The sequence below is a fragment of the Channa argus genome, chromosome 3 (genome assembly GCF_033026475.1).
Source record: "Channa argus isolate prfri chromosome 3, Channa argus male v1.0, whole genome shotgun sequence".
NCBI lineage: Eukaryota > Metazoa > Chordata > Actinopteri > Anabantiformes > Channidae > Channa > Channa argus.
Genome location: NC_090199.1, coordinates 25245252 through 25266219, shown reverse-complemented (window position 1 = coordinate 25266219; position 20968 = coordinate 25245252). Strand labels below are relative to the sequence as shown.

The window sequence follows — 20968 nt, the reverse complement described above, 5'->3', positions numbered from 1 at the left end:
CCAAAGTGTGAAAAAAAGTGTGTCACGTCTTTTTTTTAGCCCGACAGTGTTTTCTGTCTATGTATGTGACATATCCAATAATCCTGTATTTTTTATCTCTCTCTCTCTCTCTCTCTCTCTCTCTCTCTCTCTCTCTCTCTCTCTCTCTCTCTCTCTCTCTCTCTCTCCCTCTCATCTGCTCAGATGCTGATGTGGGCTTGTCCTCAATCCTCTGCACTTTCTACTGCTTCCGGTTGTTGCATATTAAATTCACAGTATGGACTCATGCATTACACAAACACACACAAAAAACACCGTGATGCACGAAGGAAGCGTGTGTGAGTGCGAACAGACGAATGAGAAGCAGTGCAGAGTGCTTTGAGTAAGTAATATAAGTGCAGACTATTTTACCATTTACTACACATATTCTACGGTATCACACAGATGTATGATGAGTGCTTGATGCCAAGACACTATTCTTAACACTGTCTCCTAAAGATAACTAGGAGACAGTGATCTATACAAAGATCAGCCAGAACCTTATTACCACCATGTGGTTTGAATGTTGTGGTGAACAGAGGCCAGCTTGGAAAAAATGTTATGCTGGCCAGAACAGTGCACGGGGCTGTGTATTTACAGACCACAACGTTGAAAACAACAAGATAGTTTTAATGTTGTGGCTGAGAAAAACAAATCTTAAAAATCTTATAATTAATTATAGTCTAAAATGTATCTTGCATTTTATCTCCATACTATACTGAAACTGTCAACCAAGCACCTAATAAATTAACGATCTCCCGTTACAGAAACAGATAGTTTCGTCAAACTTACAAGCATCTATTGTGAAATTATGAATCAGATGAAGTAACCATAGTACATCCATTGTTGTCCATGACTATCTGTGGATAAATATTTCTGTAATCATTATTTCTGTGGATGGGGAAGTCTAGAAATTGACATTTGCACAAGAGTTGGCAAAATCTAAATTTGCAATTGCATAGTATCCATTTTGAAACAACGGTTTGTCCAGAGTTGTACTATGTAGAAAATGTACAAACCACACACACACACCCACTTCCTCTGAAACTAAATAAAAAGTCACACCAGCAAATAAATTGCTGTTGCATGTTCTGTAACAAAGATCGTTTTCCTTGCCAGCACTAATATAAACAGATATCTTCCCTGGAAAATAAAAAAAAAAACTATTTGTAGGTGTGTCAGTTTCTGGATTCAGGGTTACTTCCCTTACTTGAAAAGGAAAAGAATTCTTGTCTTCTGTGGAGCTCGGGGGTAAGTTCATTTTTGATATTTACAACAAGAAGCTCTTTTATTACTTTCTCCAGCTATAAGCAATCTTGTATCAGTACTTTTGCAATATGTGATACTATTTCCATCTCTATTCAAACGAAATGCATGGTGTCAAAATGTTTGTAAAGAATTTGCATTCCGGGATCTTCTTAACTCAGTAATAACAATAATAAGATTCTGACCCAACTTTACTCAACATCTTCTAAATACACAAATTTACATGATTTGATCCATATATAAACAGTTGTAAACACACTTATAAGTATTCACATACATGACAGATAGCCCATATGAAGTAAATGAGAAGTAACATTGTTTTTAAATTAGAAATACTAATCAGCAAAGTGACAAATGCATATAATTGTGAAATGTTGTTGAGTAAAATGTATATCTATACTTGAAGCAGTGAAGCGATGTAAAGCAGAACTCAAAATCAGCACAATAATAATAATAATAATAATAATAAAAATAATTCTGTGCAAGTACAGTACCTCAAAACAGTGCACATGGCACTATTTACCTCTGATTTGCCTTTGTGTACAGTTTTTTAATCATTAGATGAACACATGTGTTTCCATCTTTGTATGTGTGTACAACAGTACATGATGGTTTAAGTAACATCATTGACAAGCAACTCAGCAGCTTTAATTCTCTAAATAGCGTCTGTCAGCTAGAACTAATGCAGCAGTGGAGTAAACAACCTCCTCCCTCCACCCACGCAATCATTCTTTATTTATCTCTTCTTATCTTCATTCGTTTTTTTGTATAATCTCTTTTGCTCAAAAGTTATGTTACCAATAAGCAAAGCAACTAAAAACTATTTTAAATTGGATGAGCTCCAGTTTTCAAAGTGTTTTACTGGGTTGTCGCTACCTTTGTCGTGCTTCCTCCTCCTTATGATGGTCTTTCATGGACTAACACACTGAGCATTGTGAAAGAAGGCATTTATTTTTGCTAGAGGTCATTTTGTGTGTTTAATTATGTTTAACAAAAGAAATCATTTTACAGTCCATTAGCAGCTCCTGTAGAAACCTGTTTAAACATTTTCTTATGCAATCTATGTTTGGATGTTTGCCACCATCATAGGGTAGAGAAATGAGATGCCTGGAAACAGCGGGAAGAATAGTCCCAGAGAGGAAGCGAAGAGAGAGAGAGAGAGAGAGAGAGAGAGAGGGGGAGAGTTAATCTGCTGGAACTGAATGGCTGAGAGGAAAGCAAAACTTTACATGTCAATCTGACGCATCACATTTAATCCTGTGCTGTCTTTATATTCCGGATCTTCACTCTCTAATATTGTATTTAAATTACAACTACCGTAGATCTGTGGTAATCCTACACTGCTGTGGCTTACATTACACCTCAGTGTGTGTGTGTGTGTGTGTGTGTGTGTGTGTGTGACTAAGTGTAGTGGAACTAGACAATTGGAGTGTTAGTGTTGAGACAGTCAATCTAAATGGATATCAACTATGATCAAATCCAAAGCCTCAGAGAGGTAGTCAGACATTCATCATTTCAGATACAAAGTGCAACTTGTTTACAGGACCTGAAAAGCATAATCCCATTGTATCATTTCATATCTACTTATGTAATCAATGTTGTACTGGCCTCTGGTGCCCAGAATATGCATAACATGAAGCGCAGCTCTACAACAGGTGTTAATGTTTTTCAGCTTGTGATGACTAAAGCACTACTTTCTTTTCTCATCATGTTTGATCTGAGATAAAACAATAAAATATTTCACACAAAAAAAAACATGCGAAGGTGAGTGAACAGATAATAAAGTATAATGCTTTCATTCCCATCACAGATTCTCATTTTTATTTTCTGATTAAATCTCGATGTAAACCAACTTAAAACTTATAGATACAAGTGAAGTTCTATTCACCTACTAAGTATTCACTAAACTAACGTTTTTGAAGAAGCAAAACTAGCAGCCTTCCTAGCGTGTACTGTTTGAGACTTAAACTCCTTTTTTGTATTTTGAAGATGGAAGTGTATCGTGTCTTCATATTGAATTTTTTATTATTTCTGTTCATCGTATTAAAAAATGATGCTCATCACGGTAAATAGCTACCTGCACACACTTAAATAATGTCACTGGCGCCACAAGCTGCCTCGTGCGTTGTCCCTGTATTGAATTTGGTACAAACTTACTCAAACAGCTGCAACTGGAAGTACTTCACATCAAATTAAATGACTCTTCAAGTTCACAAATTTAAAAAAGAAAGCAAATATGTGTGTAACAAAGTTGAGACAACCTAATGGCTAAGTTTATTTTGCCAAATCCTGCAAGTTAAGTTCATTGAGCGTGTTTTCAAAAGTTTAGTTGGAGGAGCAGAATTTCTGTAACTAAAAAGTTGAACAATTTTAAAGCCAACATTAAATTTGTTGTAGCATACAACTCAGTCCACCCCTTTTCAGTCCACTCCTCTTTCTCTTTGCTCTGAAACAGCTCTGATTTGCTCTTTAGGATCCACCACACTCTCCACAGCTATTTGGGCTTTGTCCAATTACTTAGAAAATTAAATTAAAAAAGATGACTGAAGCACAAAGTGTTGAAATTCTCTCAAAACGCTTCCAGATTTCTTCACTGAATCATTCACTGCCAGTGCTGTTCTGTGAATCTGGGCCAAACTAGGCTTTGACAGCACTTCTCTACAACAAGATATGTTTTGGAACATTTTTCTACCAAGCAAATGTGCAAAAAACTCTGCACACTGTAGCTTTAAATTTATTTTACAGTAAGTGTAATGTTAATCTCACAGTGGGACAGTGGCAAAGTGTAAGGATAAACAAGGTCAAGGTTAAGTAACAGAAAGCATCAGCCTCATGATTCCGCTAAAGGATGCGTCTAAGAATCCCCAATTTTATCTGGAATGCAAGTGGTGGACCAGCCAACCACCACAAAATTAAATTAGGTTCTATATGCATATTAAGTAAAACTGTATGTGACACAGCTAAAGATGAATCTAGGATTGAACTACATTGAAGCTGAATATTGTATTATCCCTCAGTCACATGCCACATATCTTAATTCTCCATGTTCTCCGTGCCATTTCCTTTGAGACATTCAGACGTCAAAGACAGTGGGAAAGGTGACTGGATGTCAGGTGATGCGCAGGGTGAATGTGATCCCTTTGGTGACCCTGGTGTTCCGAGGCTCACATCTCGACTGCTCTTCCGCCTAATGTGAGCTCTTATACTCCTGCCTGGGATCATAAGTAACCCTCCTCCCTCCTCTACCAGTCCATCAAATACTGCTTCCAGACTCTGTCGTATTCTCACACAGAAGTTTGGGCAGCTAAAGGCATATAAAATGGGGTTCAGCACTGCATTCAGGAATGCAATGGTTGTAGCAAGGGGCAGTCCCACTTCTACTAAGTAGAGATTGTCCCAGTACTGGGCTGTCACTTCGATCATGCAGAAGATGTGATAGGGAGCCCAGCACAGCACAAATGCTGCAATCACAAATGTCACCATTTTGGTGAAGCTCTGGGACAGCTGGCCATGACTGGTTCCATTATAGGTGGTGGGAGACGAGGGAGTAAGTGTCAAGTTTGAGGGTGGACCAGAAGTCACAGGCTTGAGAAAGATGTTCTTTGTGCTGGTGGGGGTATTTGGTCCTTCGTTTTGTTTTGACACAATCAAAGCAGCAGTTAGCCTGGTAGTGCTCTGCTTCCTCCTCTTGTCCCTGTTCTTCAGGCTGACACCAATTTGGATGTAGCTTGCTGCAATCACCAACAGGGGGAGGAGAAATGCTAGAAGCAACTTGGAGATGGCCGTTGCCGCCTGCCTTAATTTGCAATCCCTCTCCAGTGTGGCTTGAGAGGACAATATTAAGCCGAAATTATGGTAGCACAAATTCCTCCCATCGAGTTTTTTAGTAACTGAGCGAAACAGGAGGTAAGGTAAAGTATTTGTTGCTGCCCATAGCCAACCCAACAGACACACCTTCCATGCCCCTTCCACCGACCGATGATTCTGGCTCCACACTGGCTTCACCACCATAAGTAGGCGGTCCAGTGAAATGGCTGCCAACAGGAAGGCGGAAACAAACATGTTCAGAAAGTAGATAGAGGCCTGCGCTTTGCAAAGCAGGTGTCCGAGCTCCCAGCTGTGCGAGAAGTAAAGGTAGGAGGTGAACAAAGGGAGGGTCAAGGTGGATAGGAAGTCTGACATGGCCAGGTTGAGCACCCATACAGAGGACACAGTGCGTCGCCGTAGCCGGAAGCCAATAACCCACAGGATTAGGGCATTCTCCAAAATACCAAGGCAGGAGAACAGACCATGGATGCAAACCACCACTAAATTGGCCTTTGTGTTGTTGTTGAGGCTGTGCTCTCGCATGGTCTGAAGCAGGGGGCAGAAGAGCTCCTCACTGGTTTGGTTTGACATCAGTGCTCTGAAAGAAAAAAAGAAACTTATGTCAAGACACTAATCAGACGTACTAATGCTTACACGCCTTTAATAAATAAACTGAAAGCCAAATGCTGCACCTCCTGCTTTTTATCCATGCTCATGGTTGCCTAATGAGGATGGAACAGTGTGTTGGGCTGGTTATGCTGATGCTGATGAAATGGGCAGTAGACATGCTCTTGCCTGTAGACTGCTGACAAATCAACACTAGCTTACCTCATCTACTGTGATTAAATTAAATAAACACTGTAATCGTCTGGCTCATTCATCTTTGTAGATGTTTATAAATTACAAATCTAAGTTGCTGCCAAGGAAACAGGAAAAACTACTGAACGCAATTAAAGTTGACGAATTTTAAGAAATAAATCAACATGACTGTCACATTGTAATATTTGTGTTATTAAAAGCCTACTTTACACTGTTGTGACATGCATTTAGCACTGTCACAACCTGCTCTACAGCCTTTCAGGCTGCATTAGTGCATAACATAGCACAGCTGAGCATTGTTAGGGGACGTGTATCGAGGTCTGTTGCGACACACTCACATACATTGTGTGTACTTTTCGTTGTTGCTTTTTCATTTTCACCAACCTTTACATGTCAAAGCTTGTACTTGCAGTCTGACCACATACCAGATCTTGGGCAACTACACATGCTAAGTCAAGCAATAGGGTTTAGGAATGCTTGGGAACTCAACAAGACATCAGCATGTCATGGTCAGGTTGAGAGTTTGTGTGAATATCAGTTCTATCGCTCTCTTTATCATTCAGATAACCACTCTGTGGCATTGTCCTTTGCTGACACTGCTCCAACAAATAAGTCCCTGAGAGAACAAAGACCTTAGGGTAGTTTAAATGCCTTCTAAAATTACTTATTTTAAAGATCCTTCAATGAAAGAATTATAAGTACCTTGTCACCCAATGCAAATCACCCCGACCGGGGTGATTTAGATTGTCACCTTGTAAATATGAAATCAGGACCAACCAAATATTTTAGGGATGCTAATAGTTGTTGGCATCAGCTTATTTGGCACTGTCCTGTCTGGCTGCATGGTATGTCATAATGTCTTTAATGTGTCATAATGTCTTTAATGTAAGTAAAAACCTAGACACACAACTCCTAAGAACAAAAATTCCCTTTAGCTTATAAATGAAGGCTTAGCTCAGCTTACATTGTACTGACCAACACACAGTTTCATGAGAAAGTCTCATGAAACTGAAAGAGCTCGCTCATGAAAGAGCTCGCTGAAGATGTGAGAAAGAGGAGGGTACGAGCCATTTTTAAACACCTGCAAATTATCGGGGTTTCCTTCTTGTTCAGAAAGTTTGAATAAGAAGCCACAAACTGTCAATGAAAATATAATAGAAAAAATAAACTGATCTATGAAAGTAGGGCAAAAATAACTGTATAAAAGTATAACAGCATAGGTATTAGGATAGTATTTAAAAGGTATAAACGAAACATTAACAACTGCCAAATAAAGACAAAAGGTAGATTAAAGCATATAATTTCAGTTTAGTCATAACATGCACTACTGGCTGTGGAAACAATCACAGTGTATTGTGGACGTTTTGCTAAAGTGATCACATCTAGATTTAGTCCTCAGGTATTTCAGAAGTGAACACTCACCTATGCGTTTGGTTCCTCCACCAGAAGAAAGCAAAAAGTCATAAATCTTTCATAAATTCCTCTCTTACTTGTTGTCTCAAACTCACAGACAGTCATCCCTCCAGTTCTGTCACTTTCTATCTCTGTCCTGTTAAGGGGACAGGCACTTAAGCCCTTCTACACACACTGCCCATCTAACACACATTGCTCCACCCTATTGCTCTGCCTATTCCTATGAAGGATGATGCAAATTTCACTGAAGTTCCAATGGGGACAAATTAAAATAGAGAAAGTAAAGAGGAAGTCACAAAGAATAACATAGAATACGTCTGATATCTGATCTTTGTTTGTCTTGTGTCACTAGATCACACAAGTCCTGCCGGAAGCTGAGCTTGTGTGAACAAGATCCCCTGACACTTCAAACACTGTTCTACTTTCCATTAGGATACACAGCCTTAGGTCATTAACACAACAGTCCAATCTGTCTTTAACTAGAAAAACAACACTACGGTCGATGCATTATTACTTACTATATTTGGTAGTTCACTGAGGAACAACCCGTGAAGAGGAAAACTGTCTTGCTTAGTGGTCATAAGTTCTGTCACCATCTGGTGGTGAAAATTCTTGTGAGCCTTTTATAGCATGTTTACAAAGGAAGTTAATATCACAAACCTTACTGCTTAATTTAGCTTGCAAAAAAAAAAGGATCCTGAGTAAAATACAGCTGTATTCATAAAAGTAACGCATGCCTGTACACCTTTGGATTTCGTTGGCTAAAACGTTTAAATCATACCAATCAGCTGACGATGAGGCAAAGGAGCAGCGGTCTACCATAGGTACACTTTTAAGAATTACCACTATCAAAACACAGCTTGCAACTCACTAACAGAAAAGCAGGGAAATCCTTAACAGATGGTGCATGGGAAAAAAAAAAATTCAAAATGGCCTTATGTCAACTTCATATTGTTTACAGCCAAAACAGTCCTTTGTTACAGCGTTAAAACTACATAGCTGCTTACTCTCATGAGGTGAAGCGAAATATAGCTCTTAATAAAAATAGAGTAATCAGTATTTTTAAAAGTCCAAACCCTAGTTTTGAGCAAAAATGTATAGATTGGGTACAGTTATACATGCAGAAATGAGGGGAATGACCTTGATTTCATTATTAGCCTTTGTGTGTCATTTTACATTAAAGTCATTAATTATGTTTGCCCTTAATTCTTGCAACAGTAAGAATGAGGTTTAAAAAATCAGCATAAACAAAAAACAAAAAAATTAATAAAAACAATACAGATGAGCAGATAATGTGCATTGCATTTGTTAAATCGCTAATAAATTCCAGAGATATATACTGTGATGACAGTATATATAATGACAAGAAATCCTTTACTTAATAAAAACAGGAAAACAAACTATGCTTCATTTGATTGTCTGCCACTTTTTAAGCCCCCACAATGTGTTTTTCCATGCAGGAAAAATGTCCAAACACAATTTGTTTTAAATAATCATAGGAAGTTCTGAAAGGGCACATGCCATCTAATCCCAAGTGTATGTTTGTGTATCATTTGGTACAAAGTACGTCCTTTTTAGAAAAATGTTGTAAACTATAATGAAAACAAACAAAACTAAATTCTATAAACATTTTTTGACAGATGAAACCAAGTCTTCTCCTCCTTTTTCCAGAGCACAGTGTTTACATGTGTATGTTTTAGACTAATATATTGTATGTATACTCCACATTTATTTTTACAATTTTGGTGATTTAATTAATGCAGATTTAGATTCTTTTAACATTATGATCTCTTAAATGAAGCATTAATGTGGATTAACCATGTGTAAGCACATAGTTATAAATAGGTTTGTATGTTACAGAGATCTTTGACCGTCCTCTTTTTAATAATTACTATGCATTTTATAGGCTGCACTTGTACATTTATTTTACTAACAGCATCAAATTCAACAGTGTGCAAAATATGTTGTTTTCTAAGTTGAGTATATTTAATTTTGTACTTAAAAGTAAAATTTAGTTCACTTACTTTCACATGAGTTAAAACTTTGAAGCGATACTTCTACTTTTAGTGGAGCATTTTATACAAATGCTTGGACATTTGGTTGAGTATTGACTAAATGGGTGCTTTTTTATTGTTGGGATGTCATATATTTGTCTGAATTCGATTATTGACAAATAAGAATAAAAATGTCCTTAAAAGGAAATAGTAATTGTCACGCAGTAAAAGTACATTATTGAAAGCATAATCAGGGACCACCTGCATTGGCTTTGCGGACCACAGTGGGGGACGCTGACCACTGTTTGAAACTCCCTTGTTCGGAGAATAGCCTTCAGTTTATGTAAATACAGTAGTCTATTGGGTCGGACTCGGTATCAGGACACACCGTGCATCAGAGGATCGGGATCGGTGGCGAAAAAGAAAGTCTTTATCCGGATATTCCAATGCTCCATAAAACATGTGTAAGTAAGATAAGTCTAGAGATGCTGAAATGAATTCCTAACATAGTTTGGAGAATGCTAGCTACCCATCCCTACTTCCTAGTGTAATACACAGGGGATAAAATCAAAGTAACTGAGGGGGACATTTCTAACAGTGTCAGCTGTGGTTGGAGCTTCACTGCACGAACTAAGGCACAGCTGTAAAAACCATCACTGGCGTCATTATTCCTGCTTCATCCAGTTTCTAACCCTTGTTCTGCGTAAAGTTCTCTCACATTCCTCTCTCTGTTTCCTCTTCTTGTTTCATCGCCTATTTTAACTTTAACTCACTTTACAACAGTAACGTTTTTGGAACGACATGTAGTCTGCGTGTTCTATGACGCTGTCCCCCCTCCCTCTTCTTCTCTCTGTGATCTTTGGACATGCGGGTATGGGAGGACATGGGTTGAGGTTCAGATGGTCAACTGCTTACCGAACATGTCCGAGGCGTCTTTGGGCTTTTTCCGCAGAATTAGTCAGGGAAACTTACACCTTCTAGGCTGCTGTAGTGTTTTTGTTAAGACTCTGGCAAGAAAAGATAAGGACAAAGCATGTGACCTCAAACCAACAAACGCTGACCTCAGAACAATTAGGACTTGTCACATCTTGTTGGAAAGCTTTTCCTGTAGAGTGTGACTAAAGAAATATTTCCTGAGAAAAATGTTTTAGTCTATATCCAGCTACATATTTAAAAAAGAAAAAAATGTTCCTTATCAGCTGATTTTGTAATATTATACAGTGTTACTGGATAATAGTGTTGGAGTCTTCACCTTTTAATGGAAATGGGATTAAAAAATAACTTGCCCCAGCCCGGTTTCAACCCTCATAAGCAGTAAAATCATACACATTGACCCATACCGGAAAGGAAATAATGTTAAACTAACTGTAAATGATTTCAGCCTGTGTGAAGAACTGTGTGTGGGGAAACCCTTTCAGTCAATCACTGCATGACCGGTAATGACATGACAAACATGATATGACATGTCCCCTCCCTCCAATACCATATATATTCAGCTGTAGAGGTGCTGCATGTTACAATTTAAGAAGTGGAGTCAGCACAGCTGACAAACCTCAAGGTATTTGAAACTTTATTTTTAATCATTTATATCCCAAACCACTGACAACACTGTAATGAACCAAAAATAATGTCTGAACTTTTTTTAGTATAAAACAACTGGCTACTAGCAAATGGTCAAAGGTGTAAATTATATTAGTATAAAATTTGTTGCACCGGCATATGGCTTTTAGTTTACTAGTTACATAATCTGTTTTATTTTTGGTGTGAAAAGAAAATACAGGATAAAGTACAATATTATGCATTGTCGGGCACATTCTTTAAATGTTTGCTGTTTTTATCTATTGACCTCGTTTCAGTTTAAAAGATAAGGCTGGTGAAACTGTCAATAAATTGTATCTATAGTCACAGTAATGTCTGTGAATAAAGAACCTAATTTTAGCTCATTGCTGGATTGTTGTTGAAAACTATTAAAAACTCATCTGTATTTTATGCTGTTGCACTGAGTGACATACAGTATTTCTTTCTCACAACGAACAACCATACTTGTCTTGCAAACATTAAGTTCAGATACTGTACAAAGGGATTAACAAACAGTGAGATTAAAGTTCAATGTGTTGCATTACTCCATATATTATTTTTTTCTGCTTGTTGTAGCTGCTGTCAGCGATTAAAATCAAGCATTAGTTGTTCAGCCATTGAAGGGTTACAGCCATTCAGCAGGCTCATCTTTGTTGGGGTGTATGTTCACGAGCTTTACATGGTTGTACTGTCTTAATAAGCGTTTCCAGAGCTTCGAAGTTGTGTTTTTTGGCTTTTGTCTTTTCAAAGGGAGCAATTGTAATATTATTACTGAAATTTTGTTTGTAACTGTTTAAACTAAGTTATATTATTATAGTAATGCTTCACTAGTAATGTGTTACGGTCCAACCCTGTTCATATTGTTTTTTTTCCCCTACAAGAGATAATAATAGAATATAAATTCTCTGATTTCATCTATTTTCCTCTACAGCAAATCTTATAGCATAGCATAGCATTTGGCAATGTGAGGCTACATGGGTCAATTGGGCCACATTAACAAATCGTCTTTTTCCATCATTTGTCATTTTATAATTGTCAATATTGTCCAGTGATAATTATTTTTCCCCTTGCAGACTCATCATCATGTCAGTTGGCCTCGCCTTGTTGGTGCTGGCCTTTACAGGACCCACGCTGGCCTTTGTACCCATTAGTAATGGGACTTCCAATCATGTTAGCATTACGAGGACGGCTTTATTGCAAAAAGTGACAGAGACATGTCGGGCAGTGGCCGAAGCAGCTGGTTATGAGTTTAAACCCACGGTAGGATGGGAGATACCAATGTGAACACACACAACATGTACTAACACAAACAGTTGTTCACTCTCATTTTTACATATTTTGCCCATTTAAGTCAGCCTGTAAACATACTCCACAAAAAAAACATCCATGCCAGACAAATGTTCAGCTAGTGGTTTGTTGCAGGTCATAGCTGTAAAGAAACTGACGATGCGTTTGGAAACTGGCTTATTAAATTTTTTTAGATACAATCAGCAGCTGTAAGCTTACAGGAAAAAAGGTCTATATGGCTGGCAGTGGAGTCAAACCTTATTAGTTTTGGAAAAAGGAGAAACAGTCTGTTCTTTTATTTATTTTACCAGCGTAAGAGCTTAAAATGAAGAGTTTAGATGATGCTTATGTTATTTTTATCGAGAACAGCAGTGATTTTTTAAAATACTAATTAGAACAAACATGGCTCCTGTATTTTGTGGACATAGACTTTCCACTAGACTGTGACCACTTACATCTTATTTTTTCCCTGCCTCCAGGGTCCATCTCCTGAGGAGCTTGTTCAGGCCTGTTTAGGACCCAAAGCAACAGGACAAGTATCTAGTGCTAAGTTCCTTGCTGCGCTTCAAGAAATCTACAACCAGAATCAAATGGTGGATCGCGACTTCACTAACAGGTGGGAGAAAGATCCCAGCGGCGTTTTGACATTGACATTTGACACTGACATTTTAAAGAGCAATAAAATAATAGAATTGAGTGTATTGTGAAGTTTGAAATGTGATTTGCATGCGAAAAATTCTTCCAGCGCTCCGCATCACTTCAACTCAGAGGCCTTCCTGCAGGGGCGTGGCCTGATCTTGGACGGCATGGCGGCCATTAAAGCTAATATTCGCAATGACAACTTCCAGGCTGCCAGGGAAATGCTGGGCAGAGTCCTTCATACCCTACAGGTGAGTGAGCAGCTAGGCATAAAGAAGTTTAAAGGACAAAAGAGTTAATTGGTGGAAATTGATAAAGTTTAATGAAGCTTAACCCTTTGTGGTCTGAGGGTTAGGCTTAGGGTTAAGTTAGGGTTAATCCTAACTCTAACCTTAACCCGCAACGGTGCGGGCGTCGACTCCTAAGGTTTAAATATATATAAAAAACATGCACAAGGAAAATAATGTTTTCTTAAAATAATGTGCCTATTTACATGCACATACACAGGACTTCTACAGCCACAGTAACTGGGTGGAGCTGGGATACCAAGAGCCATATCTTAACCTCATCCGCCCAGATTTGCCTTTGGAAAACCTGGCAGGTGAGTTTGTGTTTTATTGTTACCAATTATCATTCGCATAGAAGGACTATACATTATGTGTACGTCTCTGGGTTGGGTAAAACATCGTAAAGTGGACCTTATCTACATAGTTTAAGGTGGGGGTGGGTGACATTGTAAAAGCATACTATGAGAGCAAACTATGAATCATTGGCTTCATGCCTTGGCCATATTGTTTTTGGCTGGTGGATGTGTTTTGTTTTAAGATAACCAAATAGTGGTAGATAATGTGGCCTATACACTGGCACACTGTACAATGCCTGTACAAAGCCCCCCCCTTTTTTTTTATTACAACATGGTCAATATAATTTAGCTTTTTTGACAAAAATGTTAAGGTGAAAGTGAAAACAGATCTCTACAAAGTAATCTAAAAAATCAGAAATGTAAAACTGAAAATAAGTGATTGCCTCCTTTTCTTCTAACTCACTTAAACTATCAGTGGTGCAGACCATTTGTTTCCTTAATCACCAACCCAGTAGATCAAATGGAGATCACCTCTTGCAGTGAGTATGTTTCAAGTGAGAGTACAAATACACTTTTAACTGGAGAAGTCAGTTACTAGTGAGTCAGTATATTGGCCAAAAACGACACCATGAAGACAAAAGAACAGGTAGAAGTCAGGGGATATAGCATCGTAAGTACAGTACAGTAAATTTTTTCATGGTTCAGGTATAAATCTGTCTCGAGCAAAAACCGTCCTCAAAAACAAAGTTACTGTACAAGAAGGAGACTACTGAGGGAGGCCTCCAAGACACCTGTGCCTTGGTGGCCTAATTCTTTGACTTCTAAAAGTAACTGGCTTAACCAGTAAGGATTTAAGTGTGTTAATTTAGAAAAGGCAAATTTTTATACATTCAACTATTTTCAATCGTATATTTTTGATTAAGATTAATTTGTAGTTATTACAAATTAAAGTGACAGCAATTTAGCGTAGTAACAAGAAAAATAATTGTGAAAACTATTACTATTAATTACTAATTAATATCAAACTAATTTATTAGTTGGATGACTATGTTACCAGGCTGTTACCTGGCTTCTTCTAGTAATTTAAGTAGTTATATTTTGTGAAGGTTGACAAACAGTATCAGTTCACATATTTTAATTTGGGGGAGCATAGTGCTAGAGTGGTTAGGGGTGCCGCCTCACAGCTACAAGTCCCTGGGTCAAATCCACGGCTGGTTTTGGCCTTTCTTTGTGGAGTTTGCATGTTCTCTCCGGTTTCCTACCACAGCCTGAAGACATGGACGTTAGGTTAATTGCTGACTCTAAATGTTCCGTAGCTTTGAATGTGAGTGTGAATGGTTGTCTGTCGGTGTTTGTCTCTGTGCATTGGGCCTGAGAAAGACTGGAGACCTGTTCAGGGTGGTCGATGCCTCTCGCTCTTTGACAGTCGGGACAGGCCTACAACCCCCCTGTGCAGTTACAGACAAAGGATGAATGGATGGATATTTTCATTTGTTTTTATTTGTAAAAACAATATTTATTTTTTATTTGTTATGTGCTAGGTGATGTGGTTATAAAACTAAAACACCCCAAATTACACATTTATTTAAATTATACTATATTGAAAAATCATCTAAATCATTGTTCTGTGGAATGCAATTGTTAATCTTTGATATTAACTGCAACCACTACTCTGACACTTTTTTGCATTTTGCTTGTGTAGAGTATAACACTCCCACCTGCAGCGACTGCGCACGTGGAACGTGCCCCAATCCAATACTCCCCAACATCCTGAGAGAGAAGAAACTGACTTCAGGTTACATGGGAATCTTCTCTGCTGCCAAACCTAAAGGTATCAGTGACAAGAATATATTCAAATCATATGTAAATGCAAAGAGCCATACTCACTGACACGCACAGGAAACGGGACATGCTAAAGGTAAAGAGCCAGAATAGAAGAGTTATTGGACAGGTACAAGGGAGGTATTAAACTTTTTATCTCATTCTCAGCAAGAATGGAAATAAGTTCATTTCTAAAAATGTTGGATTATTTCTGTAACTCTTTATAGGCAGCCAAGTATTTATTGGCTTTTAAAATCTACATTCAACACATAATCATTTACTTAAAATAATGTTTGTTCTACTTGTAGTACAAGACAAAACCGTCCTTTTCTGTTCTAATTTAGGTAAATGTAGCCATGGAGGTTCAGGTGACCTGACCAGCAAAACAGTTCCTCGAGGTGGCATCAACAAAGATGAGCGCCGTTCAGATAACGTGGCCTTCCACAATGCTGCCGTATCCACAGCCACAGACGCCAGCCTACAACTGCTGGAGGACATCCGGTTAGCTGCAGGGGACGATGCATTTCTGAGGTAGGATGGTCAGATTTGAAAAATAACTCATTGCATTTTTGTGCAAAACCATTCTGAAAATTATACGATAGAGAATTTTAAGTTACACTATGTCAACAGTTGTAGAATAAGGGCGCCATCTTGTGAGGTATGCACTCAGCCTGCTACAGTGATGCAGTGATTTCCTGTATATCCATCCAACTCGCAAACAGAATAGAAGGGGAAATCTCACAATATGGCGCATGAAAACTAAAATTCAACACAGCGTGACATCAACTTTACATTCTTTATACGATAGATATAAACATTGTGGTGTAAAAAAAGTCTTAAGGTTTGTGGCAAGACACCTAAAAATTCTAAAACTCATTTTATTAAAAGTCTTGGAATAAGAAGTCCAAAATTGGGTACAAACATTGTTTTAAAAATACATACATAAAAAATAATCTTTCTAAAACCTATTTAGCATATTTTTCAATTTAGCATTACAGCTTTATTATCTATAAAGCCATAACCACGTCATTACTTTTCCATAAGCACACAATTCTCTTTTAATTATTGTTTTAAAAGTACCCTATTACTTACATATTACAGATAAATTAATCAGTATACCACAATTCATTTAAAAGATTCTCTTTTGCTTTCTTACAGAATGATGGGGATCGCCCGCTCATCTGTCGTATGCTTTGTCATTGACACCACTGGCAGTATGTCAGATGACATCGAGGAAGCCAGGGCATCCGTTAATAACATCATAGACAGCAAGAAAGGAACACAAGATGAGCCATCTGAGTACATACTGGTGCCCTTTAATGACCCCGGTATGAAGTCTTCTACCCTATAGTATTTGTGATACTGGTTACATGCAGAAGTATTTAACAACTCTGGTGCATACAGCAAATGCATCCTTAGGTTTGTTTAAGTACTTTGTCCCTTTTCTGATTTTAATATCTAGAATTTGGACCTATGACAAGGACAACAGACCCTGATACGATGAAGAAAGAAATCTCTAAGCTCTCAGCAGCAGGAGGTGGTGATATTCCTGAGATGTGCCTCTCAGGACTTCAGGTACTAAGATTAATCAGTAATTAATCCCCCTCTGGGGTCTTCAAATTGTAATTAGCATGGTAGTTGTCTCTTTTTGTCAAGTTCATTATATGGATCATTTAAAGACCGTGGTTCTTTATATCCCCAGTTGGCTCTCACTGGTGCCCCTTCGTACTCTCAAATCTATGTGTTCACGGATGCTACAGCCAAAGACATCAGCCTAAAAGACACAATTGTTGCTCTCATCAGGAGCACGAAGTCAACGGTAAATACAAAGACAGTGATACCTGATGTTCAATTAGTTTAAACATGTAAATTTAACTTGAGGCCGCGGGTATAATTTCCACAGGTTTCATACTTCATGACCGCGTCCTCTAGGAGACGCCGTCGTTCTACGACAGCTGCTACCTTTGAAGACTACAGGGACTTGGCTCTGGCCTCCGGAGGCCAAGCTATCCAGGTGTCCAAGAGGCAGCTGCCTGAAGCCACGGACATCATACTTGACACATCCACTTCAGCTCTGGTAGGACTGTCTAATACTAACGGTGGTATGTGTAGCAAAGTATTGTCCAGTCCCTTAGTGGTTTGGAAACAGTTTGAAAATATGCTTGCTCTCCCCTCTGCCTCAGGTGACAGTTCTTCAACGAGCCAGGAACCCTGGAAAACAAGAGACCTTCCCTTTCATGTTAGATGAATCTCTTAAAAACGTCACCATCTACATCACAGGAACATCCCTCACTTTCACACTGACCAATCCTGCAGGTAATTATCAAAGCAATGTTGGCACTATTGATTTGTCATGTGCTTAAGACTTGCTGACAGTGTTTTTATGCTGAGAATGTAATTACGATGCTAATGGCTAAGAACTAATGACATAATTCCAGGTGTGGAACAGAGCGACAGAGAGGGCAGCGGGAAGCTTGGAACCGTTCATACGGTGGGCAACTTGTGGAGAATTCGTCTCAATACTGCCAATCAGACAGGAAGCTGGCAGATCAACATCAACACCAATCAACCATACACACTCAAGATCACAGGTCAGATACTGAACATTTGTTAATTATGCCTTTCAAGATTCATATCCATAGCTTCTTATTCACCCTAACAGACAACACACATGCACACACATTCATATAGAAATATTCATAAAAACATGGATAGGAGAAGCTGGGGACCAACACCGTGATTGATGGAAGACCCCTCTACCTCCCGAGCCACAGCTGCCAAATTCACCAGTGCTTAGTTTACCACAGTTACAAGTACATAACATTCTTGGTGTGTGTCTGTATTCACTGCTAATCTGTGCCTCCGTTTCCAGGCCAAAGTATTATTACCTTTATCTATGACTTTGTGCTGCACTTCGGAGGACCTCACCCAGGTTATGCAGTTCTTACCGGGCGTCCACAAGCAGGTATGTTACATGCAGCAAAGCAATATTAATTTTTCACAACAGTAGCACAAGGTTATCATAAGTCATTAATGAGGCACTACTAAAATATCTACTGTATGTAATCAAGACTACTGGGTTATTTACTGATAGGAATGAAGATATACAGCTAAAGAGATAAGATATTATGTCCAAAGGAGACATTTTTTTAACGAGAGAAACCTAAAATAATAGCAATTTGAAAGGACAACCGTTACATTTTATTATTTTCTAGCTCTGAAGAAAGTTTCATATTTTTTTGTTAATTTTGCAGCTATAGTGCAGCATATAGGAGCTAAACAATTAAAAGTCCAAAACCTGTGCTAAAGCATAAAGGAATATTGGACTCCAACCTAATGGTAATGTGCCTGCTGTATGTCTATTATTTTAATGTTACAGTATAATATGAAACTGTTGGGATTAGAGTAAGATGCTCCAAGGTGTCCTGGAAAAAAAAATCATTATTTCTGTACAGCTAATAGTGTGTGGCCCTCTAAAACATTTCTGTATTTAACACTCTTTGTGCCTTTGTGCTTGTTTCCTCTGGAAACCCAGGCCAGCCGGCCAGCCTGATGCTCACAGTGATGGGTAGGAAAGGCCCGTCCTCGGTGACTGTTGAAAATGTTAGTCTTGTCAGAGTGTCCGGGGCTGAGACTGTTACCAATGGCACGGTGGCTGATATGGGCAACGGAGAAATCCTGGTGACTGTTGCTGTAGTCCCCGAGGGGGAGTTTGTGATCGCTCTAAAAGGACTGGACAAAGTGTCAAATAGTGAATTTCAGAGGCAGTCAACCACTCAGATGTCCATCTCCAAAGTGAATATCCAGGTGGGTCTTTATGTACATGTGCTCACAGCCTGGTCACTAAAACCAGTCGAACAATGAAGGAAATAATGGAAAGCTACTGCAAAATTATTTAAACTTTTTTTGGAAAAAGGGAATGTTGCTACTTTTCTTTGCTTGTTTTTTTTTTCTTTATACCTTTCTCCTAAATTGTCTTCTAGGCTGTGGTGGACAACAGTCTGGAGCCAGGGAAAGTATTTAACCTCAACTTCACTGTAATGACCGAGGGCTTAGGTGGTCAGTATTCCATCAGCGCCAGGAATGACAAAAGCTTTGCCATGTCCTTCCCAAAAAGGTGAGGGGAAGCAGCTCAAAGTACTTTCTCTTTTGTCCTTAATTTAACATTTTGGGAAATAAACACCTTTGCATTTTTTTGACAGTAGTTTACATAGATAAGTAACACTTTCACATGTGTATGTTAAACATAAAAAACAACTTTCAAAGACAGAACTTGGGAGCCTGAAACTCTTAAACAAAAACCTGGGGTACAGGTTCGGGTGAGTCACAAGTGTTATTAGTTCTTGTCTGCTTGTCCACAAGCTTGTCCACAAGCAGACATTACAGCAAGGTCTTAGGTTCAATCAAAATTATGTCTATACATTACACACAACTACAGTTTCTGTGAGACTGATGTGGATTTTTCTTATTTTCTTGACAGCCTCGCCTTGGAAACCGGACAATATACTAATGCTACGTTAACCATTACACCACCTGCCAACACACCATCAGGCACTGATATCACGCTGACAATGGACGCCAAGTCGGCAAACGGCGCTGACTCTAATTATGTAGTTCTAAAAATGTCTGTTGTTAGCAAGGTAACCAAAATCCAGCCTTGAGAACACATAAGTGGAAAACTGAAGAAAGTTTTTTTGAATTTTTTTGATTCATGCCCACGTTCCTTTTCCCTTTTTTCTTTCCAGATTACAGATTTTGTTCAGCCTACATGTACCGTGATTAGTGTGCTTGCTGATGATTGCCCCAAAGATGTATCCAAGTGCAGACCTTTCCGGTGGGAGCTCTCGGCCAACCTTACTGATGGAAACGGGACCGGAATAGAGACCATCTCCCTGCGCCAGGGCAATGGAACCCTGTCATACATCTCCTTAAATGATACCACCATTCAGGCACGCTACAATGCTTCCTGCTGCTCACAGATTGTTGAGTTTGTCGCTGTAGACAAAGTTGGCAACGTGGGGAAGTGCTACCATTCAATTGTTCGTTCAGGTGGCCCTCCTGCTTTAAGTCTGTCGCTGCCATTGTGGCTTTGCCTGCTGGTATCTGCCTTTGCAGGTCTTAAATAGTATTGAATACATCACTTATATTGAATACAGTATTTGATACACTTTAATGACTAACTATTTTGACTAACAATTTTCTTCTGATATGGAGTAAAACTTTATCCTGGTGATGGTCATGTTATGATCAGATTTCCTGCTTTAAGAAAAAGTGAGCAACAACTTTTTTTATGCCTGAAGATCTAAAATAATTTGCCTGTAATTGTTTCCTCTGTGGTGTTCAAATGCATTTGTACATGTTATAAATCACTGTAGAAATCTCCTAATTCTGAAGTTTTTCTTAAAATTTTGATCTAGTGGCTCTGACTTAAAACTCGTCTGAAATATAAGTCAGAAATTTAGGTCTAATAATAAATTACAACTCAAATACTGTTTTTACAGTGGCACTAACATTCTTTTATACATGTGATATTTTCAAAAAGAAACAATCATCATTTTAAATCATGTTTGAACACATTTCCTCTGAAAACAAACACATGTAAATATTCTTCTGTGAGTGCATTCACAGAGTTTGTGAATTGTTTGCAAATACATCCAGTAAGATTTACAGGAAATAAACTTAAAGACCTTTACTGGGCCACCAGTCTGCCAACTATCATGTCAATGTAACAATGTATGTTTTT

At 38.5% G+C, this 20968-nt stretch overlaps 2 protein-coding genes across 2 annotated transcripts; one reads left to right on the top strand and one right to left on the bottom strand.

The window, feature by feature from the left end:
• Nucleotides 1–1109: 1109 nt before the first annotated feature.
• vwa11 (von Willebrand factor A domain containing 11) lies at nucleotides 1110–20770 on the top strand. The gene is made up of 18 exons (XM_067498214.1): nucleotides 1110–1269; nucleotides 11969–12155; nucleotides 12662–12798; nucleotides 12928–13072; nucleotides 13329–13422; nucleotides 15107–15235; nucleotides 15570–15756; nucleotides 16384–16553; nucleotides 16688–16800; nucleotides 16928–17044; nucleotides 17129–17302; nucleotides 17409–17541; nucleotides 17664–17816; nucleotides 18098–18190; nucleotides 18761–19032; nucleotides 19209–19342; nucleotides 19706–19865; nucleotides 19971–20770. Exons 2-18 carry the CDS (start codon nucleotides 11979–11981, stop codon nucleotides 20349–20351), a joined length of 2769 nt encoding a protein of 922 aa, XP_067354315.1. The 5' UTR covers nucleotides 1110–1269; nucleotides 11969–11978; the 3' UTR covers nucleotides 20352–20770.
• LOC137123878 (prostaglandin D2 receptor 2) lies at nucleotides 1458–9643 on the bottom strand. Its single transcript, XM_067498215.1, has 2 exons — nucleotides 7333–9643; nucleotides 1458–5689 (listed from the first exon to the last, which is right to left on the bottom strand). Exon 2 carries the CDS (start codon nucleotides 5680–5682, stop codon nucleotides 4318–4320), a length of 1365 nt encoding a protein of 454 aa, XP_067354316.1. The 5' UTR covers nucleotides 5683–5689; nucleotides 7333–9643; the 3' UTR covers nucleotides 1458–4317.
• Nucleotides 20771–20968: the final 198 nt, after the last annotated feature.

Coding starts and splice junctions, on each gene's coding strand:
- LOC137123878 (XM_067498215.1), bottom strand. CDS start 5,682: ATGTCAAACCAAACCAGTGAGGAGCTCTTCTGCCCCCTGCTTCAGACC.
- vwa11 (XM_067498214.1), top strand. CDS start 11,979: ATGTCAGTTGGCCTCGCCTTGTTGGTGCTGGCCTTTACAGGACCCACG. Junction 12,156..12,661: donor GTTATGAGTTTAAACCCACG/GTAGGATGGGAG, acceptor CCCTGCCTCCAG/GGTCCATCTCCTGAGGAGCT. Junction 17,817..18,097: donor ATACACACTCAAGATCACAG/GTCAGATACTGA, acceptor CTCCGTTTCCAG/GCCAAAGTATTATTACCTTT.